Below are 19,893 nucleotides of genomic sequence, written 5' to 3' on the forward strand. Positions count from 1 at the left end.
TGTAGTGAACTGTATATACTGCAGCTAAACAATGGTTTGAAATCCCCCTACAAGAAGTGATTTATGATTTGAAATTTTAAAAATCTAAGCATTTCAGTAACAACATGTATAATAACAATATTACATGTATATTGCCATCTTTGTCATTTTCTATCTATAATACCCTCCCATCTGAAAACAAAAATCTCTAGACTAATCAATCACTTACACAAACTTGAGGCAATTAATCCATATTTGTTTTCAGTAAGGAAAACAAAGATGCACCTCTTTGCATTAATAAAGACATAATACAGATTAAAGCTATAAAAATTTAAGCATGGGCATATGCATTTCCAATTCTTACTAGTAATTCCAAGCTGGAATCATGTAGGATTTGTACCTAAGAAGTAACAAATTAAAAGAAAATGAACTATCGCTGGCAGTGATTTCCATATTGGTGCAATGTTGTTCCTCATACAAAGAATTATATTTAAATGATTTTATTCAGTTTAATTCAGTAGGTGCCAATTTGCTTTTACAAATTCACACACTAGATGCTTGCATAAAAATGTTTTGAGATGCTCTATAAGGCCAAATCAAGACAAAGATGAATTAAATTTGTCTTACTACTGGTAGTATGAATACCAGATGAAAAGGATTCAGAGTTTGTGGATGTTTGGCTTACTAAGATGGATATCCGAAGTGTTCTTTTATCTTTATAGTTCAATTATCAATTAGACTTGAACATTCTATCTTAAGGTTATCTCAGAAAATAGTTCCCTGTAATGTAACTCTGAACTGAACAGCTGTACCCAAAGCAAAACCAATCTGGGTCATTCAGAACAAGATCAAAACAAGGTAATTTCTTTATTATAATCTGTGAGGTCTTTAAATTTTTTAAAATGGTGACCTTCAATCAAAGTCAGCTGAACCTCATGTAGACTGTTAACATAAATATTTCAAATTAGAGGGCACTGTAACTCTGGGTTCTCATAAAACACACAAAACAGGCAGCAATGGACTAACCATCAGCCAAGTGGGGCCAAGGTTGGGATGTTTTATTTTGGAGACTTTAAAAATTTAACAAAGCTCATATAACTTCAGCATCCACTAATAACTCCACTGGTCAGCACCCAAAGATTGGGTGAATCTGAGGAATCCCTTTAACCCCAAAGTATTAATGCTAAAGAGTCTCACGGAAATCCTGACTCCCAACAAGAGTTTACAAACCATCAGACCAAAATCAACTGGTAAACATGGACTGCAATGCTCCATAAAAGTCAAAAGATATTTCCAAATTAAATGCTATCTTCTGCCTAACCCTAGACTCCAGACTCTGTAACATCTTTATCTAGTGTAATAGACTCTGTAGTAGACTGATTTTGACCTCCACAAAGAGTAGGAGTTATCAAACTTAAGGAGATACACTCCTCTCCCTGGATACTGGTGGCTGCCAGCATACACTTCCTCATGACAGTCCCGTCGGTACACAGGCACAATCTCATCCAGCAGAGGTTTGTTGGCATTCTTTTTGGCTTTATCTTCACTGATGTTTTCTGTGAGAAAGAACAGAGACAAGTTAATGAACAGATCTGAGAAAAATCACATTTGCATCAAGTAATTAAACTCTACCCTCTCTTTGAGAAATTGTTAGAACTTCTCTACAACTTTACAACTTGTATGCATGCAAGCATGTACTGGCTTGTTTGTTAGTTTGTTCGTTCATTCACCTGAGCAACTGTTATGTACCAAGAGTTGTATGGGCCCTGGGAGCCCAGCTGTGAATATCTGGTGGTGGTTATATAATCCAGGAATAATCCCAAGGGCAAAAAATGAACTGATTCTACATTTGCCCCATTTAATAGTTTTTTGAACTATAATAAGAGGTCAGAAAAAAAAATACCTCCAGTAATCTGAAGGAACAAGACACTCTGAACCAGCTTAAAAGTCTCAGTTTAACATATTAAACAGACTCTGTGGCTTCTTTCAAGGCAGGAAGACAGAGCTGAGCAGTTGCTCAGCTTTAAAGTCCTCTGTTTAGGTCAAGGTAATAGCATAAACCATAAAACTTTGAGGTTTATAATATGGCAGAGTGAATTTTGACAATATGAGTTAAAGTGATGATTGTCAATGGCCACTCAGTGGAGAAAAGGTTAAGTGGATATAACTGTAATGGGGCATCGTGGATGGAATCCTGGAATATCAGGTACAAACTAAGGAAATGTGAATATGGAATTTTATAATAATGTATCAATAATGATTCACAATTGGGGAAACTGGGTACCATCTTTGCAACTTTCCTGTAAATCTAAAACAATTCTAGAATTAAAAGTTTATTTAAGAAAAAACGACACTTTTAAATAGGCCCTAATTGGACTTCTCTATCACAGCAATACTTTTTTTTTTTGTGTGGGACCCTTGCTGGCGGCCGGGGAACAAACCGGCACTGCAGGGGCTGCGGGCAGCCTCGCAGCCCAGCGCTCAAACGCTGCGCCACCAGGGGAGGCCCTATCACAGCAATATTTAAAACTAAATGTCATTCAGTTGCAAATGAAAAATATAGCATCATTCAAAATGGATGCTATTGCCTATAAGACTATCCATGAAACAGGGCCTCCCCAGTGGTGCAGCGGTTGAGGGCTGGGTTGCGAAGCTACCCGCAGCCTCTGCAGTGCCGGTTCGATCCCCGGCTGCTCCCCAGCCACCAGAGGAGGGTCCCACATGGCGCGCAGACCTCTCCTGCCGCCCGCTGCTCCCCTCAGCAGTATACCTCGGTCCTTCAGCCTGCTCCGCTCCCTGCTCTGGCGAATTCTCTCACCCTCCCACAATTCTGACTGTACCCAGTGCTTGTATAAATTAAAATAAATAAATCTTTGAAAAAAAAATTAAAAAAAAAAAACAACAAAAAAAAAAAACTATCCATGAAACAGATTCAAGGCCCAAATTCTGTTCAATAACTAAAGGTTATTGGAATAGATGAACAATGCATCTTTCATCAATTTAAGATTTGGGACCTGTGACTAATAAAGAAAGCAGATACATACACAGCAGGAGGACTGCTTACTATCACTTTTCATCAGAGAAAACAAACGCCTGTATCTTTCAAGACTTAATGATGAAAAACAAAGCAAGAAACATGAAAACTAGGCTCTTTCCTCCTGCTAAACTGAGCTAACAGGATACCTCCTAAGATGCACAATATGGGCAAGACATGCTGAACAGCAGCCTCCATTAGGAAGCAAACAGCACATGGACAAATGCAGTTTATAAGCAAAATCTTCAAACAAGAGAAAGTGATGCTCACACTAGGTAAATAATTTCTGGGTGCAATAAATCTTTACTGTTGTTGCTGTTAATACAGAGGTTTTAATGGATTACTTTTAGTTGCAAATCATTTTATTGTCAGGAAAGACACAAGGACTGGTAGTGCCATTTTCATTTGAGGAATATCATATCAGAGCAAAGGTCAAGGATGTCAAGGTTCTTTCCTCTGCACAGGCTCTAGGTATGGTCTTTTCCTCTAGTGTTCTTCCCAACATCAAAAACTCCAAAACAACAATCAGTCGAGGAAGTAACCTCTTTTTAGAAGATCTCCAGCAGGCAAGCCAGGAGAAATATATTACTTCAACATACTTTGGAACAGAGCATTCTTCCATATATATATTTTTTTTTTAATAAAGGCATGTTATTTATTTATTTGTTTGTTTGTTTGTTTGTTTATACAAGCACTGGGTACAGTCAGAAGCGCGGGAGGGTGAGAGAATTCACCAGAGCCAGAGCGGGAAGCAGAGCAGGCAGAAGGACCGAAGTACACTGCTGAGGGGAGCAGCGGGCAACAGGAGAGGTCTGCGCGCCATGTGGGACCCTCCTCTGGTGGCCAGGGAGCAGCCGGGGATTGAACCGGCGCTGCAGAGGCTGCGGGCAGCTTCGCAACCCAGCACTCAACCGCTGCGCCACCAGGGAGGCCCTCTTCCATATTGTTAACAAAGCTCTAAGACAATAATTTGCAAACAGAGAGAAAACTTTCCTTCTCGGATGTTTGCAAAACATCTGATTTTTAATTAGTCTTTGTGATACATCTAAAAGACCAAAGCAGAGCTTAACCCCTGTCCTGATGTTGCTGAGGGACAACTACGACAATGGTAGTGGTACCTGCTCTACAATCTGCTCAGGTCTCTCACCTCTTCTGTGATCTTTCATGCTTGTATATTTTCTTTCTGGTTCAGTCAGTAGTATCTGTGGGCAATGTTTTACCCTTTCTGCTAATACTCAGAAATTAAGAGTGGAAAACAAAATGCCATGTAAGACTAAGCAGCTCCGAAGTGACATAGGCCTGTGTGTTTCCATATATGACACAGAAGGCCCAGTGTGTGGTATGGTGCAGGGTTATGACAGAACTGCACATCTCAAAAGCTGGTCGAACTTTTCATTCATTTTCCTCCTTGTACCTCAATTCACTACTTCTTTAAAATTATCCCAATATAATCTTGTGAAATAATATTACTAACCTACTTTAAGAACTAGTAGTCTGTTACCAATCACCTGAAAACTTGGTTAATTTCAAGAACTGAGAAAGTGGGGCCTCCCTGGTGGCGCAAGGGGTTAAGTCTCAGCACTATGAAGCTATCAGCAGCCACGGCAGCATGAGTTCAATCCCTAGCCAGGGAGCAACCCACATGGCGCAGGACACCTCTCCTGTCTCACCTACTGCTCCCTCACTAGTGTATTTCAGTTAATCTGCCTGTTCTGTTCCCCATTCTGTCTCTGGTGAGTCCTCTCACTGCCTGCACCTCTGGACTGTACCCCAGTTTTTGTATGCATAAGTAAATAAATCTTAAAAAAAAAAACAAAAACTGAGAAAGTGCTTTGTCATCCTTACAATCATGGCACTCCTTCTATATATCACAATCAAGTCGACAAACATATAAGAATTTACCACTAGGTCTGCGTAAATATTCTGAGTTCTAACTTTTCTGGGTAACAAAATTAAGGAGACCAACTTTTTCAATAAATAATTCATTTTATAACCTATTGCCTAATCCAAGATAGTTCAGACTGTCCTTGGAAACACCCAATTTTGTCAAGTTAGTCAAAGAAGACAAAAAATTTCACTTTAGTAAAGTAGGAATTTTGAAAGGGAAGGAAAATTGAAATTTTTTTTAAGGCAGGATGTTCTGGTGAGTTTCTGCATTTACATTATAAAATTTTTGAATAACAACTGAAAAAGCAATGATCAAAATATAAACTTAAAGCTGGCAGAATTTCTTACAAGCTTTTATAAAATTTTTCAAAATAACCTCACACATCTAGCTTTTCAACACACGAGGCTGGAAGTAAATAGTATTCAGAAAGCAATAAAATAACAAATTGTCAAACAGACCTTCTTCAGCTTTCAAAGAAATTCATAACAGGGCCCTAATCCCCTGCTAAGAAATGGCCTCTTTCATAACCTTTTCAGCCCAGCCCTGTCCCTGAAGTGTTCATCAGGAAGCATAAGGCTGGCTGACACCTGAACCACTGCCATTTCTGCCAACATACAACCCAATAGCTACTGAATATAGACAAATGGATCTACCTTCCTCTTCCTCGTCATCATCGCTGGACTCACTGACATGCACGCTGACAGCAGTGTTTGGAGAATCTGTCCATTCAAAATATACCCCAAACCCAATGTCATAATTGTCTGTAGCAAATTCCCAAAAGAGGTAAGATCCTTCTTCATGGGTGGGTACTCGAACAGTGACGACTTCTCCGCGGCCTACTGTAATCACGGAATCTGCATCCTGACGAATCTTCTCTTTAAAGTCTTTGATCTGGGGTCGTGTCCACATGGATGGAGCTGCTATTACTGGAAGAGATTCTAAAGGCAACAGGAATTACAAAAGCTAGAGAAGATGAGCCTTCACCTGCAGGCAGCAATATTTGCAGAGGACCAGTGTCCCAGCTACATTTAGGCACCCAGTGCAATATGGAATTGCAATAAGGGCTGCCTTAGATGATCTACCTTTGATCGACAACTCAGTAATATAAAAGCCTTTCGGGCAAGTCTCTCCACAAATTACTACATTTAACAATGTCAGGTGTGTTCAGAGGTCATCAAAAAACTTCAATTAACAAATGCAATCTATAATCTTACAAGTGATTTTTTTCCAACACTCTACATACAGGATTTAAGAATGACCTTGGGAATTTTCTAACTGGAGCTAGAAAACATTTTAAAAAGAGAGAGAAATCTGAATTTAGGAGTAAATTCACTTTTGGATGTAGACAAAGAAAGTTGGGCCCTGACTTCAGTCTCTCAGTTGAAACAGTCTCCACACTATTCAAGAAAAAGAAAAAGAAAGGAGGAGAAAGTAGAACGAAGAAGGCAGGCAGGAAGGAAGAAGTGGTTTGCTCTTAGAACTTTGCTTGAGAATTATATAAAATTCTCTCATAAGCTCCAGTCGAGGAGGGTCATCAGAGTCAAAGAGACAGATAACTAAACTTGTCAGTGAGTTTCTGACTGCTTTTTGTTACTGGGTGTTCTTGAAGTCTTTACTCTGTTCCTTTTGAATCTCATCAGATGCTCAGAGGTGATTATAAAAGACGCAACCTACGAAGCTATCCGCAGCCACTGCAGCACCAGTTCGATCCCCGGCCAGGGAGATACCCACATGGCGCAGCAGATTTCTCCTGGTTCGCCCGCTGCTCCCCTCAGCAGTGTATTTCAGTTAATTTGCCTGTTCTGTTCCCCATTCTGTCTCTGGTGAATTCTCTCACCTCCCCCCACACCTCTGGCCTGTATCCCAGTTCTTGTTTACATAAATAAATAAATCTTTAAAAAAAAAAAAGTATTACTGAATAAACTTGGACAAAACCGTTTCTCAGTAGGGGTATGCCAATGTTTTAGTTTATCAGTTTCCCCAACTGAACCTCACAATTTAACTTCTTATGTTAAATTTCTGCTACTTTAATAAAGAACTTTCATAAAAACAAAAACAGTGTTAATAACAACAATCCTTACCTTTGAGTATACCAAAGCTTTAAGATGCTATTCTAAAGGAACTCAAACAGAAAACTCAGGAAGGAGTAGAACCACTAGGGACTGAGTAAAAAGGGTGAGGTCTTGCATACTGAACAGTACCTACGTGCACTGGGACTATATAGGTTTTCCAGATTAGGTCTCTGGAATTTGAACACACCAGTAAACTTTTACTAGGAGAAGAAAAAAAGGGGGGTGGCAGATAAACCAAACCAAACCATCGGTAGATTCCAATGTCTTTCTGAAAGCATTTTGTTACATGTTTTAAAAAGACACAGAAGATCTATGAAATCAACTTTCTTATGAACCATACCACCATCCCTGATGACCATCAATGACATGCTCTTCTCATCCATCCTATTTAGTTAATCTCTACTCTTGCTTTAGAGCCCTCAGTTCAATTGTCCCTTCCCCATGAAAGCCTCTGGTAACCTCTCTGAGTAGGTCAAATCCCCCATATTACACGCTCTCACTAATGTACTGTGTCACCATCACAGTACTTAACCTCGGCTCCAATTTATGTTTTATGTGTGTTAATTTGCCTGAACATTATATACCCTAGCACACAAAAATCTCTAACTGCTGAATGAATGAACTGCCCATGAAAAGCTAGTAGAGATTTGAAAAACTCTATTTTCTTTATAGTAACATGGTACTTTTTTTTTTTTTTTTAATTATAATACATGGAAGTCAATCTCCAAGATGGTCCCTGATCACATGATCTTCACCTTTGGGTATTCATGCACTTGTGAGGTCATCATACACAGAGCATTAGGGTTAGCACGTGTGATCAAAAGAAAATATTGAGGGTGTTCATGTATTACTTTCAAAGTTGGGGTACATAGGGCACTGCCATTTTCAACCTTGTTCTCTTTTGAATCACGTGGTCTGGAGGAAGCCAGCCACTGTACATATTGAGGCATATCTTGAGGACACTGAGGCAGCCCTATGGAGAAGCTTCAAGGTCAAGGAATTGAGACACCCCCTGCCAAGAGTCAGCACCACTTGCCAGCCTTATGAGGGAACCATCTTGGAAGCAGATCTTGGCCTCTCAGTCTTCACATGACTATAGCCCGACTCAACATTCTGACTACAACTTTATGAGTGACCAGACCCACTACTCAGCTGGAACTTATCCTGAATTCCTGACCCAAAAGTATTATGTGAGATAATCAACTTTTGTTATTTTGGGCACAGTTTGCTACACAGCAATAAACAATATGTATAACAAGTCAATCCAAAGTATCTGAAACACCTGATTTGTTCCTTTACATAACCGTAAGGTCACCAGAAGCACCAGCTTCAGACTAAAGAAAAATAATGAACACAGGTGTTCAACTCTCACAACTATGTAGTTGCTCTCAAAAGCTTGTTAACCTGACTTTTTGACTTTTGCTTTTGTCAAGTTTGAATTGACATTTGGATGAACACACGTGCCAAACTGTACCTTTTGGTCCATTCTCTAGGACTTCTTCTGCAGTTTCTGGCTCAAGTTCTTTTTCAGAGTTGTCAGTGTGGGTTTTGGCCTGTCCATTAACTGACATCATATCACTTGGTACAGCTGCATTCACTTTTGATGATGTAGACAAAGATGGCCCAGTTACTGCTACTTCTTGTTGTTTCTGTAGTGCTGCCTACAAGTTGAGAAAAAGTGAAGAAACACTGATGAGAAAGGTTAAATGGCACATTTACTATGGACTGTCTCTTGAACCTATGTTTTTGCCCTACCAAAGCACTGGACTCCAAGAAATTACTAGTAAATTTTATCACATTTATCCTATCTAATAATGAATATTAGTACTACAACATCAAACCGAAAGATAAAAATGACAAACATGGACAAAAAACTATAATGGAGAATCACATTTTTGTGATCAATTAAGGAACTTAATTAAGTAGGTAGAAATAAATGGCCTAAAATAAAACTTATAGTTAAGACAAAAACTGAACACAGAAACATTTATTCGTAAAACTGACAGAAAAGTCTGATAAAATTCAGATACATAAAATTTTATTTATTTATTTAAAGATTTGTTTATGCATACAAGAACTGGGGTACAGGCCAGAGGTGTGTGGGGAGGGTGAGAGGAGTCACCAGAGACAAGAGTGGGGAACAGAACAGGAAGACTGAATGAAATACACTGCTGAGGGGAGCAGTGGGAATCAGGAGAGGTCTTCTGTGCCATGTGGGTCACTCCCTGGCCAGGGATCAAACTCATGCTTCAGTAGCTGTGGTTAGTTTCACAGATTGCGTCTTAACCTCTTGTGCCACCAGGGAAGCACAGATACATAAAATTTTAATCAGGAAAATTTAAATTTGGTAGAAGTAAATGGTCACAGAAAAATATTCACAAAGGGAAAAGCTGTAATTGGTAAAATGTGATATGGGCCTTTCAAAGTAACCAACAAATCAAGTATACAATATGAACAAAAATAATTAACACTTCACTGTGAATTATAGAGAAAAACTTTGATACCGTTAAATGGAAAATTATTAACCAAGTTGTAAAAAATATTGACCTAAGAATTAAGTATGCATATGAAATTTGAAGTCAACTACTCAATGAAAACTTGTTACTGTGTACATAATTATGATTAAAATATGTATATTCATAAATATGGAATCAAAATATTTTGAGTTAAAACGGAGAGTAGAAACATTTAAACACACAAGACAACTATTTTGGGACATTCCCCTTCTATAACCAGGTATTACTACTACTAAAAATACTTAAGTATTATTTAAGCAACTTCAAGAGAACTTTAAATTGAACCATAACATACACACAGAATCATACACAAAGAAAAATATACTACACATTAAGAGTACAGTTTAATCAGTTTTCATAAATCAAAAGCACCCATTTAATCAACACCAAGACCAAGGGTATTGCATTCCAGAATCCTCCTTGGTACCCTCTTCCACACAGTGTCCTCTAGCCCCAAGGGTAACAACTATTTTGATTTATAAGACTATAGATTTGCTTTGCCTATTTTTGAACTTTTTTTTTTAAAGATTTGTTTATTTATGCATACAAGAACTGGGGTGTAGACCGGGGATGAGAGGATTCACCAGAATAGAGTGGGGGAGCAGAACAGGCAGTCTACTGAAATACACTGCTGAGGAAGTAGCGGGTGAGACAAGAGAGATCTGCTATGCCATGTGGGTTAACTCCCTGCCTCAGGATCGAACTCAGGCTGCAGTGGCTGGTGATAGCTTGATGGTGCTGAGACTTTAACCCCTGTGCCACCAGGGAGGCCCTGTTTTTGAACTTTAGATAACAGGAATTATATAATAAATGTTCTTTTTTGTATCTGATTTCTTTCACTAAACATTATTTTTTGTGAGGAACATTCATCATGTCATAAGTAATTGCATTTTGTTTGTTTACATTGCCATAGGATTTTTTTGTGGGTGAAAATATAAAATTTATCCATTCTACTGTTTATGACCATTTAGCCATTTAAGTAACTTCTTAAATTAAAACACTAAAGCCATAAGTGAGAATATATTTTTAATAGTTAAAACTATATAGGAAAATAAGCCTCTATAATCTCGTGGTTTAGGGATAATAAGATTTTGGCGTAACTGTATACCCATTTGCTTAATATATTTACAAACCAATTAAAAAGCAACACCTCTGCTGCTACAGCAGAGCTAGTAATATACTTCATGAATTTAAAATACCTTCTTCCAAGACCTAGATTCTAAGTAATTCTCACAGTTTCATAGAAAGAGTACCAGTTTCCAGAGAAGTGCATACAACCAAGACAAATCAGCATACTGAGAATATTTACTACAAGAGCAAAACAAGCATTTCTGTTGATGGTCCAGCTCAAATAGACCCCCTCTGCCCATCCCACCACCAGTAAGCCTTTCTTGAAAAACTCAAACAGAATGAACAACTTTCTTCTTCAAAATCCCACTACCCATGAATATACATCTACTATATATAATAGATTATTTATTTATATTATTGCTCTTCTATATCTGAGAAATTTTGAAAACATAGAAACAATGTAATAAACACCCATGTAACTGTGCCTCCAAATTAGTGTGTTTACAGTTTGTCATTTTGCTCAGTGTGCGTGTATATTTATATAAACATATATATATATGGGGCTGAAGTTTCCTTTTTTCCTTCTCAGTCCCTTTCCTTTCTCCTCCCAGAGATAACCAATCAATTTGATAAATCAAGTTTGATCCCTGTAATCTAAATTATGGATATTAGTTCTGTTTTCAAAATTGTTGGTTTTGCTCTAGCATACCTTATTCTCATAAGTGATAGCACCCTATAAATGAGACAGTATGTATGAGCTGTTTTATTAAAAAATACCTCAGTGTTCATAAAAGAAAAGGGGGTGATAAGCTAATGTAGAAACAGGCATTAGAGGACATAAATGAAACCCCTTAAAAATACTGATTATCTTGCATAAACTTAGGTTTAATACCTTTGTCTTTCAGTCATGGAATATTATGTAAAAGCAATGCTTTTTAACTTCTCACTAATCCAAAAGGTTCAGGGGAAAAGGTCTTTTTGCTATGGATTAATTTTTCAAGAAATTTAAAGAACTTGGCAAGACAACAGATTACTTCCTTTAACAAGAAATGTTGAGTAACTATAATGTAACAGTCCACTAAGATTTGACAAATGGTATACTTTATAAGTAAAAATCATTAAGCACAACTTATCTAGATTAACTTTAAGGTAACATTTTATTTTATTTATTTTCTTTTTTAATTTTTTTTTTAAAGAGGCATGTATTTTTATTTATGTATTTATTTATTTGTTTGTTTGTTTGTTTATACAAGCACTGGGTACAGTCAGAAGCACGGGAGGGTGAGAGAATTCACCAGAGCCAGAGTGGGGAGCAGAGCAGGCAGAAGGACCAAAGTACACTGCTGAGGGGAGCAGCGGGCGGCAGGAGAGGTCTGTGCGCCATGTGGGACCCTCCTCTGGTGGCCGGGGAGCAGCCGGGGATCAAACCGGCGCCGCAGAGGCTGCGGGCAGCTTCGCAACCCAGCGCTCAACCGCTGCGCCACCGGGGAGGCCCTAAGGTAGCATTTTAAAGTGGCTGCAAGAGGCTAAAAAAAAAAATTGGGGCTCCCTGGTGGAGTAAGGGGTTAAGTTAAGCACAGCACTGCAAAGCTATTCGCAGCCTCTGAAGCATGAGTTCCATCCCCAGCCAAGGACGAGACCCACACGGCACAGCAGACTCTCTCCTGTCTCACCCGCTGCTCCCCTCAGCAGTGTATTTCAGTCAATCTGCCTGCTGTGTTCCCCACGCTGTCTCTGGTGAATCCTCTCACCCTCTGCACCTATGGCCTGTACCCCAGTTCGTGTATGCATAAAAAAATAAATCTTTAAAAAAAAAAGAGGTAAAAAATTTATGTGCAGTTATTGTCCATATGTACAGAGTACATCGACAGAGAAATAATTATTTTTTCATTTTCCTGATAGTTCTGTAAGCTTAACAGAAAAAGTAACAGGATTTTATATTATTAACTGAGAGGAGAAGCAGAAAAACCACAGGAGCAGGTAACTTGTCTGGGATCAAACAAGATAAAGCAAAGCCAGAAAAGAATCCCAACTATTATTCAACCTCTCACTCCCATGCTCTTTTCCCTAAACGTTATTCTCACATGGAAGCAAAATAATTGGGAAGTTATAAATGAGCAGTGATTAGCTATGATACCTACACAAACATTAAAACACAGCCAACCTGGCTCTGCAGAACCAGCTGATGACCTAAGGGAACAGGGTTCTTCCACTGGAAGCTTCTGGGCCTATGCCAGTGCACTTCATAAAGAATGTCCTTGGACTAATGCTAGTTACCCCCAAGTCCTCATGATTCCAATAGCACTATTAGAGTCAATGTCAGATTCACTGGAATGACAGTCCATATAAATCCCAAATGCCCTTATGACAAAGTAACAGTGACCATATCATTTGCTGCTTTAGTATCATATATTGTATAGTTTCTTACATAATTGCCAGAATGAAGTCTCCCTTAATAAAGGTCACCTAAGTTGCTTTATACCTAAAAGCAAACTAATGCAAAATTATTTAGCAACTGTTAAAATAAAAACGTGGATTCCAATGACACTGAATAAACTCTCTAAGGCTGAATTCTGGGGTTGTCTATCGTACCTGTTGCTGTGCAAGCTGGACTTGATACAACTGCTGCATATACTGCTGATAGTGCTGCTCCTGCAACTGGCGGATGAGAATTTGCTGCTGTTCGTAGTTCCCTGGGTACTGCTGGGCTGCATACTGCTGGAACTGCACGGCAGTCTGCGAGTTTAAAGCTGCCATTATCTGCTGCCTAAAAACATCAAAAAATATATACTAGTCTGACTACAGGAGATGGTTCATGACAAAATAAAATGTCCTTTTTATTTACTTTTATAATCTATAACTTAAAAAAAGGCTAGTAATGTATATCCATTAGTATGTGGTCCAGGCCCAGAAGAAAGAGTTAAGAAACTTAACTTGACCTTTAATCTTTTAATTGGGTTTTTCAAGGAGAATATGGGTAGGAAAGGGAGAATAGTAAGCATGTCATCATCCTAATCTCCACCACTTACTGCAACCTTACTCTGTGCCACTCAGTGTTCAAAGCATCTATATGAACTAACCCACTCAGTTCTCACAACCACTGTTTGAGGTAGGGTTGTACAAAGGAGGAAGTAGAGGCATTCAGTAACTTGCTGGAGATTACACTGCTCAAAGATGCCAGAGCCAGGCATCAAATCTAGGTAGTTGGGCTCCAGCCTATACTCTTTATCCATAAGGCTCTAAAAGCATGGAGAACATCTACGGTGGAGATGAAATATCTAACTGTTGGCCATGGCTTCTCTACCTAAGATGAGAAGCAGTAAGAGGCAGAAGAATAGCTAAAAAATGTTATAAGTGGCCTGGGAACTATAAATAAGGCAATGAAAATTTGACTGTCTTTAACCTTTAATTTAAAGTTTGCCTGAAAGAGAACACTAAAAGTAGTATCTAGTTTAGCGCTATTAATTTCTGTTCTACAATTCTTCTATTTTCTTTTATAAAAGAACCACATAGTTAACTCAATTATGTGAATAACTTTAATAAAGACCTCAAAGCCATCTATTGTATTAATAGATAAATTTCAAAGCAAAACCTCACAAACTCCTGAGTAGAATATGACACTGAGTCTATTGAGGACACCACCATTACCCCTCAAAAGAGTAGTATTCACAGTTTCTTTCCAAAGTAGAATGAAGTCGTAGGCTGGTTTGAGGTTAATACGGACATTTTTCTGAGGAACTACTCAGAAATAAGTAGATTGCCATGTTTGCTAGTTTAATCTATGTCACGCCACTCCTAGAGCCCCAGTTTTTCTTTCCTACGGTTTTAGAGAAGGTAATTCCTTTCTCCTTGTATCTACAACTTGCTCTTGAAGAACCAATTCACAGTCCCTATGGAATAAGAAATGGTTTCAGCTCCCATATCTATTCCTGTACTAGGAATCGATATGATACAGGGTGGATAAACTAGAATCTGTCATGGAAATTTTTCACGGGGTCTCTCAGGATACCAGCCAGTTTCTGTCAGATACACGAGAACATGTATGAACCCAGGCAAGGATAGACAGTCTTATGCATGCCAAAGCAGAAAGCGATGATTTGAAGAAAAGAGGAAGAATGAAACGGAGACTTAAAGTGAGAGAAACAAAGACAAGAGATCATGTGGACCCAGAGACAAAGCAAATGACCACCTTGGTTCCTGTTCAAGTCCCTGGGTTCTGAGAGTTAATCCTAAATCCTTCCAGTAGATTCTCTTTCTGCAACCAAATAATGCTTAAATTAAGCCCTCTTTAGTTAATAGATCACTGGTACAAATGGCAAGTAGCTAAAAGTGGTCAGCCATCATTTATACAAATCACAGAATTATTCTAGGACACACAAAGGTTAAAAAGTCAAAGAACAGTGCGGCAGTCCACTTCTCATTCTTAAAATATAAGTCATACAACAAGCTTACTTTTGCTGCTCCAGCCTAAGCCTTTCTTCTTCGACTCGCCTCCTCTCTTCCTCCTCCTGTCTGAGTCTTTCCTCCTCTTCTCTCCTACGTCTCTCTTCCTCCTTTTGTAGACGTTCTCTTTCTTCCTCTTCACGCCGTCTTCTCTCCTCCTCCTCTTTCCTAAAAGGTAAAGGACAGAGAGAATGAACCCTACACAAAGAATGCTGTTTAAAAATAAGGAGGGAGCCTCCCCTGGTGGCGCAGCGGTTGAGCACTGGGCTGCAAAGCTGCCCGCAGCCTCTGCAGCACCGGTTTGATCCCTGGCCGCCGGAGAGGGTCCCACATGGCGAGCAGACCTCTCCTGCCGCCCACTGCTCCCCTCAGCAGTGTGTTTTGTCAGTCTGCCTATTCTGTTCCCCACTCTGGCTCTGGTGAATTCTCTTACCCTCCTGCACTTCTGACTGTACCCAGTGCTTATATAAATAAATAAATCTTAAAAAAAAAAAATAAATAAGGGGGGCCTCCCTGGTGGTGCAAGGGGTTAAGACACAACTTAGGAAGCAATCCATAGCCACTGCAGCACGAGTTCAATCCCCAGCCAGGGACCTACCCACATGGTGCAGCAGGCTTCTTCTGACTCGCCTGCTGCTCCCCTCAGCAGTGTATTTCAGTCAATCTGCCTGTTCTGTTCCCGACTCTGTCTCTGGTGAATCTCAACCCCCACACACACACCTCTGGCCTGCACCCCAGTTCTTGTATGAATAAATAAATCTTTAAAAATAAAAATAACTTAAGAAGCCTCCCTTAAAGGGAAAGTCACAGCACTATCAAGGTATTGTCAACCACTGCGGCATGAATATGAGCTCGATCCAGAGACAGGAAGGTGACCCACATGGTGCAGCAGACCTCTCCCATGTCACCCACTGCTCCCCTCAGGAGTGTATTCCAGTCAATCTGCCTGTTCTGCTCCCCACTGTTTCTGGTGAATCCTCTCACCCACCCCCCTTATCCGCACTTATGGCCTGTACCCCTGTTCTTGTATGCATAAATAAATCTTTAAAAATAAATAAAATAAATCTAAAAAAAAAATAACAAGACCTATCTCCCAATGTAAACTGATGCAACCTTTTGGGAGAACAAAGTGGTAATATTATTAAAATTTGAAACATATATACTCCCCTAGTAGAGACATATATGGTGACAATATACAAAGATCATGACAACAATAATTAACTGCTGCACAGCAACAGAAATGTCTGCCAGCTAAGATACTACTAAAATCACTATGCTGTGATCATAAAATAAAAACTCAAGCCATTCACAGCAACATGGATGGAACTGGAAGGGATTATGCTCAGTGAAATAAGTCAGAAGGAAAAAGAAAAATTATTGGATGGTTTCACTTCTAGGAGGAATACAGGGAAACCAAAAAAGGGGTAGGGAAAGGGAAAAAAAATGACAAAACTAGCAGGCAAATATAAATTAGAGACATACAGCAAGGGAGGGGAGAGAGAGAGATCAAAACAGGGGAAGGAAGAGCACAAGAGACTATGGTGATGGTTCACAGGTCACTGGTGGTGGGAATTTTATGGGGATTACACCTGAGAGGAGAAATCAAACATTGTACAAAAATGAACAACAATGCAATATATATATATATACAAAAGTATATTTAATAAAAAAAGTAAAATAAAATCATGATGCTGTGCCCATACCCTGATGATTCCCCATGCTCACAGTATCACAAGCTTTTCCTTCTTACTACTGATGTAACTGCAGTTAAATTTATGTGATAAATTTAGCAATACATCTGCTTTACCAGCATTAAAGTCCAGGCTACATTAGGGCAGAGACTGTATCCCAACAACTACAGCCTCAGGATTTAGTACAGTGCTAGACAGAAGCAGCACTCAACAAAGAGTAATCCAACCTGAAATGCCGTGCAGCAATTGAAAAAAAAAACAAACAACAAAACAACAAACCTACGTGGCTTAATATGTAAAGACATTTAATAATGTATTTGTTTTATGTGATAAAAAGCAGCTAAAAACAGAATAAACATTCTGGGAAGATACAAATTAAATGTGTCAGTTATTATCTGTGAAGCATAGGATTACAAGGGAGGTGGAAGGAAGGTTTTCATTTGTGTTACATATATTACCATAAGAAGAAAATAATTTATGTTGCCTGTATTTGAGTATTATTTCCAAGTGTGTAGTTTGTTTTGTTTTGTTTTTTTGTGGGACCCTCCCCGGTGGCCAGATATCGAAGTGGTGCTGTAGAGGATGAGGGCAGCCTCGCAACCCAGCGCTCAACCGCTGCGCCACCAGGGGAGGCCCGTATGTAAAGTAATTTTAATACATAAAGTTTTTTTTTTTTAAGGTTTATTTTTATTTATTTATACAAGCACTGGGTACAGTCAGAAGCCCGGGAGGGTGAGAGAATTCACCAGAGCCAGAGCGGGGAGCAGAGCAGGCAGAAGGACCGAAGCACACTGCTGAGGGGAGCAGCGGGTGGCAGGAAAGGTCTGCGTGCCATGTGGGACCCTCCTCCGGTGGCCGGGGAGCAGTCAGGGATCAAACCACCACTGCAGAGGCTGCGGGCAGCTTCGCAACCTGGCGCTCAACCGCTGCGCCACCGGGGAGGCCCAATATATAAAGTTTTTAATTAAAAAAAGAACAGCTTGAAATCTAGTCCCACCTCTTGCCCTCACTCCCATAGTCCCTTTTCCAAGTGAGAACAGATCCTGTTGCACTAGAAATGGATGCCATACATGTCTAAGAGTGGTGTGGAGTTCAGGGAAGACGGAAAACTGTTCAAAGAGAATTTCTGAGGATTCTCAGAGAAGACACCATTTCTTGTTCACTTTTCCTTAAAGCCCTCTAAGTGGTTAACAGCACACCTGAGCCATAGTCAAGGCTCAAAATACAGCAATATCATGACCTACTTTTAACATGTCACAGCTGGTATAGGGAAGATGTTCCGCAAGTCAGAACTTAAGCTTCAGGATAGAGGAAGTCTAATCTTGAATGTTTTAAAAGAATTACACATAGACTTTATCTCATGAGAGAGTAGATTTTTAAAAGGAAAAAATATAGTTCCAGGGGCCTACCTGGTGGCGCAAGGGGTTAAGCACCACACTATGAGGCAATCCGCAGCCTCTGCAGCACAAGTTCGATCCCCCACTGGCCAGGGAGCAACCCACATGGCGCAGCAGGCCCCTCCTGACTCGCCCGCTGCTCCCCTCAGCAGTGTACTTCGGTCAATCTGCCTATTCTGTTCCCCACTCTGTCTCTGGTGAATCATCTCACCCCCTGCTTCTCTGACCTGTACCCCAGCTCTTGTATGCATAAATAAATCTTAAAAAAATACATATATAGTTCCAATATGTTAGATGAATAGTAACTTAAATATTCAATTTATCATTAAAAAAAGAATTTAGGCAGCTCTTTACTTTGAAGACAGCCCACTTGTGTCTATGCAGGTGTCTCCTTGTTCTCTTTTCCTTAATTAACTTGCCATGTGCTGATGAAAATAAACCTTAAAAAGCAATGCAATACAGTCAAAGACTACAGCTCTCCCTCACTGATCCAATATAGCTCTACCTTACTGATGCAATGGACTACAGCACATAAATAATTTTCTATTAAAGGAATCTCATTAGGGCCTCCTTGGTGACCTAGAGGTTAAGTCTCAGTGCTGTCACCCATAGGGCCTGAGTTCGATCCCCCACCAGGGATTAACCCACGTATGGTGCAGGAGACCTCTTCTGTCTCATCTGTTGCTCCCCTTAGGAGTGTATTTCAGTAAATCCACCCATTCTGCTCCCCATTCACCCTCCCCAACCCTGGCCTACACCCCAGTTTTTCTTTCTTTTTTCTTTTTTTTTAAAGATTTATTTATTTATTTATATAAGTACTGGGTATAGTCAGAAGCGCAGGAGGGTGAGAGAATTCACCAGAGCCAGAGCAGGGAGTAGAACAGGCAGATGGACGAAGTACACTGCTGAGGTGAGCAGGGGGCGGCAGGAGAGGTCTGCGCACCATGTGGGACTCTCCTCCGGTGGCCGGGGAGCAGCCGGGGATCAAACCGGCGCTGCAGAGGCTGTGGGCAGCTTCGCAACCCAGCGCTCAACCGCTGCGCCACTGGGGAGGCCCCACCCCAGTTTTTCTATGCAAAAAATAAATCTTGAAAAACAAAAGGAACCTCATTACATTCTTATAAAACTCGAAGTTTTTCCTTTGGACATAAAGATACTTCCTTTGGATAAATATCTCTGAAAATGTATTAAGCTATTTCCTATCTTCTTAAACAGGAATGAATTATATTAGTGCTTGGACTCTTAATGACTCAGGAGTTAAAATTACAAACACAAAACTGTATGTGTCAAAATACTGTCGTTAGGAAGTTTACCTGCATGTTAAATAGACCCTGATTGCCACTTTTATAATTCCTTTGTCTATTTCTCAAGGTTTCTGCCATTTCTCTTTTAATCAGGACATTTTCTCTTCTAATCTGTAATTTCCAATCTAGGTAAGGAGGGAAACCAAAAAACCAACTGTTTTAAAAGTAAGTATAACATAGGGCCTCCCTAGTGTGCAGGAGTTAAGTCTCAGCACTATCAAGCTATCACCAGCCTCTGCGGCCTGAGTTCAATCCCCAGCCAGGGAGCTAACCCACATGGCGCAGCAGACCTCTCCTTGTCTTGCCCACTGCTCCCCTCAGCAGTATATTTCAGTAGATCGGCCTGTTCTGCTCCCCATTCTGTCTCTGGTGAGTCCTCTCACCCCCCTGCACCTCTGGCCTACACCCCAATTCCTTTATGCATAAATAAGTAAAAGTAAATCTTTAAAAAATAAAAGTATAGAGCTGGGCCTCCCTGGTGGCGCAAGGACTTAAGAC

At 39.9% G+C, this 19,893-nt stretch overlaps 1 protein-coding gene across 1 annotated transcript in view; it reads right to left on the bottom strand.

The window, feature by feature from the left end:
* Positions 1-1,326: 1,326 nt before the first annotated feature.
* Positions 1,327-19,893, bottom strand: part of ACBD3 (acyl-CoA binding domain containing 3) — a gene marked incomplete at both ends in the record, with an annotated part of 36,340 nt that continues 17,773 nt past the window's right edge. The window contains 5 exons of the mRNA XM_084254177.1: positions 1,327-1,535; positions 5,555-5,839; positions 8,448-8,634; positions 13,153-13,327; positions 15,013-15,171. Of these exons, the coding sequence (XP_084110303.1) occupies positions 1,327-1,535; positions 5,555-5,839; positions 8,448-8,634; positions 13,153-13,327; positions 15,013-15,171 (1,015 nt within the window). The remainder of the gene's footprint in view (positions 1,536-5,554; positions 5,840-8,447; positions 8,635-13,152; positions 13,328-15,012; positions 15,172-19,893) is intronic.

The sequence above is a fragment of the Talpa europaea genome (assembly GCF_964194135.1).
Source record: "Talpa europaea genome assembly, chromosome: 14".
Taxonomy (NCBI): Eukaryota; Metazoa; Chordata; class Mammalia; order Eulipotyphla; family Talpidae; genus Talpa; species Talpa europaea.